This window comes from Micropterus dolomieu, linkage group LG18 (assembly GCF_021292245.1).
Source record: "Micropterus dolomieu isolate WLL.071019.BEF.003 ecotype Adirondacks linkage group LG18, ASM2129224v1, whole genome shotgun sequence".
NCBI lineage: Eukaryota > Metazoa > Chordata > Actinopteri > Centrarchiformes > Centrarchidae > Micropterus > Micropterus dolomieu.
In genome coordinates, this window is record NC_060167.1 from 34,588,727 (window position 1) to 34,594,071 (window position 5,345).

The 5,345-nt window shown below is 43.4% G+C and overlaps 1 protein-coding gene across 1 annotated transcript; it reads right to left on the reverse strand.

The window, feature by feature from the left end:
* Window positions 1–530: 530 nt before the first annotated feature.
* Window positions 531–4,581, reverse strand: fezf2 (FEZ family zinc finger 2). The gene is made up of 4 exons (XM_046029059.1): window positions 3,806–4,581; window positions 3,352–3,486; window positions 3,096–3,228; window positions 531–987 (listed from the first exon to the last, which is right to left on the reverse strand). The coding sequence occupies exons 1-4, from the start codon at window positions 4,568–4,570 to the stop codon at window positions 737–739; spliced, it is 1,284 nt and encodes a 427-aa protein (XP_045885015.1). The 5' UTR covers window positions 4,571–4,581; the 3' UTR covers window positions 531–736.
* Window positions 4,582–5,345: the final 764 nt, after the last annotated feature.

Sequence of the window (5,345 nt, forward strand, 5' to 3'; positions counted from 1 at the left end):
TCGTTTTTTTTTTGTAAAATTTGTTTCCTGTTCCATGTTTAGGCTGTAGGCCTATGCATGTTTTTTCTAAAGGTGTTGTGTTTTTGAATTTGTTCATGTGTTTTCTGAAATGTTGTCAAGTCGTGGACCAGTCAGCAAAAACCCACACCTAAAAATGTTGCTACACTCAACCAACACACATATTGTTCAGTTTTATTTTCAAACGCCTTCAAAAAATGAAAAAAACAACATGGCTCAAAGTTTGATCATAAGTTAGAACTTTTTAATTCACATTTACATTTTTTTTCCTGTGAAATACACAAAATGGCAATGATTCACATTTTAAATAACAATCTTTATTTTCATAACCTATTATTTACAGTTCTGTCATCGAGACAGATGATTTCTCCCCTGTTTGATGCCTGGACAGCAGGAAGAAATCTGATCTCGGCAGAAAGAAATCCCTATAACATTCCCACAGTATGGGACCCAGTGTTTAGTGTAAGGTGGTGTTGTTCCTTCTGGTCTGTTGTGTATTCCGTACAGTGTCATTGCTGGGACATTTGGGCAGGATCCTAACACTTATAGGATTGCACAGTTCTTTTCAAGGGATCGTGTCAAGTTTTATTGGACTGCACCTTCTCTCTGGACTTCAAAAACTGTTCAATGTGGCAACAAATGCAGGACATAAGCCAGTCTTTTCTGAGGCCTAACAGTCCGAGGTGGAATATTACAATGGGGGAATTAGCAGTATGCCTCAGCTCTGCAGCTCTCTGGAGGCCTCTGTGGCCGCCGAGAAGACATTGTCGTGCAGCTTCCTGATGTGTTTCTTCAGGTCAAAGTTGCGGCAGAAGCCCTTGCCGCAGGTGGCGCAGGTGAACGGCTTCTTGTCGTTGTGCGTGTGCATGTGGAAGGTCAGGTTGTAGATCTGATGGAAGGCTTTGTTGCAGATGGAGCACTTGTACTGCTTCTCTCCGCTGTGAGTCAGCTTGTGGTTCTTGTAGTTTCCTGGGAAGTAAAAAAAAAAAGCAATAATGACCACATGCATGAGAGGAATTGGATCATTAAACAGAAACATCATTTGAGGAAATGTCTTTGAACGGAGCAAAAGGTGCAAGTTATAGCCTGCAACTATTATTTTTAATTAATAACAATACGTTTTTGTATTTTTTTAATCTATAAAATGTCAATTTTTTACAAAATCTCATCTCATTATTAGAGACCAGAGGCTCAAGTCAAGTTTTAACTTTTAGTCTGACCAGTAATTCAAAAAAGGATTAAATGGACAAAAAGACAGCAAATCCTCAGATTACATAAAATAGAACCAGCTGTTAGGTATTTTTACAACTCGTCCTTTCAGCACTGAATGTACCATGAACTTTCTTGCAAAAGAGTGTGAATAACATCAAACCGGCGCAACTTCCTGTGACTTCAAGTGTAAATGACAGTTCATAACATGGAATGTCAGGAAAATCAGGGAAATTCTGTGCGAACATGTGTGAAAACAGCGCAGAATGTACATGTTAGTTGGCCAAACATGACCTCAACTTCTTTTCCCTGTAACATGTCTTTATGTGAATTCAAACAAATAAGCACTCCGCACTAAACCAGACAGCAGCTTCAGTAGGCCTTTACCACCATGGGATAAAAAAAGAGGACAGAATACAAATCATTCCTCAGAAACATCATCAGTAGAAATAAAGCCAATATGCATTACATAACGCCAGTCTTATTTTCCCTGAAATCATTGAAAGCATCTGGATTTTTAAGGTTAATTCCAGCTGTATTGGAGTTTTGGGCCTTTTTTCTAAATCCTTAATATATAAAAACAAAGTAAATGATGCAACTGCATTCAATAAGATCTAAAAAAAACAACAACAAATGAAGCTGCACAAAATTTGAATGGAGTGATTTCACCTGGTGGATTTTTCCCTGTGAGATCACAGTTGAAATGGATCATTTTTAAAAGGGCACTGAAAAAACCCCCCAGGAGATTAAAGTGAGTCACTGTGCCGTTTACTGGGGATCTTATAAGAAAGTGAGGATGAAACAGGCCTCTTTTTCTTCTCTTTTTGTTCCCCCGCCAAGGTTAGCAGTTCATTGTGAAGTTAGAGTCTCCTTGGCCGCTCAGCTCTGCCCAGCCTTCATTAATCACGGTTTTGTGTGTCGAAGTCAAGAAATTGTCAAACTTTGTCAAAATCAAGCGCGGCGACAACTCAACAAGAAAAGCCCAGATTCACAAATTTGCTGGGGTCCAGCAGCTGACCCAGAGCAAATGCTGCAGTCTTGAAGGGAGAATTAGTCCGTGTAAAGTGACATGTCCTATTTCCACTGATCGCTTCATGCTCATCGGTGGGCCTGCAATTACTTCTCCTCTCATTACTCTTACAGACAGGAGCAGCAAATATTGATTCCCTGCGGATTCACTGGATTTTGTCCACACATAAAGTTGAAGTCAGATCATAGCGTGGCTGCATCCCTACAGGAATATGCGTGTCCTATAAACTGTCATTGTTTTAGAAAACAATCCTGTTTCCTCATGCCAGATTAAATGCAGTGAAATTACTGCATATAGGCGAATAAACTATTTTTCCCCTCAAGTCGAAAAATTTGCAGGGAAAAAATAGCCCTACACTGAAAACATAGGACTACTAGTACACCAACAAAATATCACCCAGCAGCTACGTTATAAGAATAGATAGAGTATCATAACATTTGAAAAAAAATCTTTTGCGGAGTCCTCAAAATTTTCTGTCATTAAAAGAAGTGTCATCTCACTTGTTCCCTGTGCAGGTATTTTCTAGAAACGGTCACTACCAGGAACAGGAAGATGATCATGTAAAAAAAAAAAGACACTTGATTCTTGAAACAAGATTTCTGGCTTTGAGAATACATTTTATGATGCAATAAAGCACACGATGAAGCTTCAATTTTTTTTTGTACAGTTTAGGGCAGAGGCGCTAACCACTGAAATATTTTCGGAGTATTACAACCACTTTAGGATAACAGAAACAGCCTAGCTATATAAAAAAAACAACAACTGCAAAAGGTGTTTGGACTAATAACGTCCATTGTAATTGAGCCTTTTAAAGATGGCATCGCGGTGGATTATTTACCTTTCTGGTGGAAACCTTTCCCGCAGAACTCACAGACGAAAGGTTTGTATCCTGCGTGAATCCGTACGTGAGTGTTGAGCGTCGAGCTTCTGTTAAACGCCTTCCCACACTGGTTGCATTTATGAGGCTTTTCCTGAATGGGGAAAAAAAAAAACATAACGAGAAAAAAACACAGTTAAAACAAAATAAAATGAAAGGTGGGATTTTAAAAGCCCGGTAATGATCAAGAAAACGACGTCTGTGCGCTGCAGCTCACCTGTGTGTGGATGATCTTGTGCCTGCACAGCGTGCTGGCCTGCCGGAATCCTTTCCCGCACACTTTACAAACGAAGGGCCGGGCCCCGGTGTGCACCGGCATGTGTCTGGTCAGATTATAATGCGCGTTAAAAACCTGCGGATAATACAAAAATACCCAGGACATCATTAAGAATTTGACCCCGGCGATCTGGATTGAGAGTGCCTCAGATATCTGCTTGCATAAATAGATATATTTTAGATAATATGGAATTTAATGGGCTGCAACTGAATAGTTTATTTTGTAGTGTTTATTTAAAGTTTTTCGTTGATCCTTTTAATTTAACTTAAAAATGTTGAGTCTAAATAAAATAAAATAAAAAAATAGGCCTAGGCTACATTAATTGTAAACTAAAGTAGGTGTGTGTTTGTGTATGCAGTAGCCTAGACTACACACTTCAAAAAAATAAGCTTACCTTTCCACACACTTCACATGTGAAGTTTTTGGGTTTTCCGTCAGCAGCGCTGCTGCCGCTGCTGCTGAGTTTGCTGTGCGTCTTGATGCCGTTCTTCTCGGCGCTCAGGCCGCTGTTCTCTTTCACTATCTGGTCCAGTTGCCCTGGCAGATGTTCCTTGTGCGGGTACTGAGGTGTGGGTAGCTTGTCGGCCCCGACCCCGGCCAGCTTGGCGTTCTCCAGCAGCAAAAGTCTGTGGTGCGCCGACAGAGAGGCCTGGGCCTGCGGGCTCGAGAACCAGTGTCCGGCCAGCAGCTCCGACTGCTGGTACGCAGAGTCCAGGTAGTTGAGATAGTAGAGCGAGCCGCCGCTGGGCACGGCCACGGCCTGGTGGATGACCTGTGGTTTCACCACCCTGCTCCCCGATGTCAGCAGCGGCTGCTTCAAGCCCGGCTCCGCTTTGCCGCACACGGCACAGTTCCCTTTGCAGGGAGCGGTTGCGGAACCACAAAAAGTCCCCCTGAAACTGGCTCTCCACAACTCCGAGTAGTTCATCAGCGCCTTGGCTTGGAGGTCGTAGCTGAAGGGCTGCAGCGGAATCATGCAGGGGATCGGGGAGCAGAGCCCCAGCAGCTTCTTCCCCTCTGACCGCTCGTCCACGGTCTCCTTCGGCTCCGAGCTCTTGGACATGATCCGGTCTATGGAGAAAGCCAGGGTCTTAGGAGCCGCGGACGGTCCGGTCCTACCGCAGGACATCACCGTCCCCAGAGAGGCAGAACTTGCCATTTTGTTGTTGATGTTTTGCTTGCAGCAGAACAGGACTTGGTGTGAGCAACTCCCGGTATAGTCCGACCAGCTCCTCCAGCTGCCCCGCGTCTTTTCACTCTCCTGAGCTCCCAGCAGAAAAGACAGGAGGACACATCAGTTTAATAAGCACCTTGCTGTCACAGTGTCATGCATTTGCATTCAAATTGCCACCCCCCCCTGCAACAATAGCATCCAGGGGTGATGGATTAATGCTCATTAACTAGTGCACACAAAATTACCAGGGCATTACTGAGGTAGTTAGGGAGAAGAGGAAGAAGAAAAAGTGTAGAGGGATAAAAGACGGAAAATGTTGTAGTCTGAGCTCCGGGAGAATGCGAAGCATAAAGTTTAGTCTGTGTTGGAGTTTACCTCTTTAATGGTCAGATGGGTGTGGAGAAACCAGCCGACTGCTCTCTGTCACATGTTGGCAGCGCCGCCCCTCCTCAGCGCAGATCACTGTCTCCTGACATCAGCGGGCACCCAAACTCTTAACTAGGTGACAGGGAGACGCCCTCGTCAACCTGCACGCCCTCACCCCCTTAATGGAGGGGGTGGCAAGGCTCACACAGGCTACCATATGTCATCTACCACACAAATATGAAACCACTTCCCTCAAGAAAATGGGTGAAAATATTAGCCTATCAAAACTGTGTTTTCTTCATTAAACACGCATTGGACTGGACGTCCCTGCTTTCATTTGGTTAACATAACTTATTTCCTTTTTTTTTTTTCTTTGTTTGGGATTTTTTTTTTT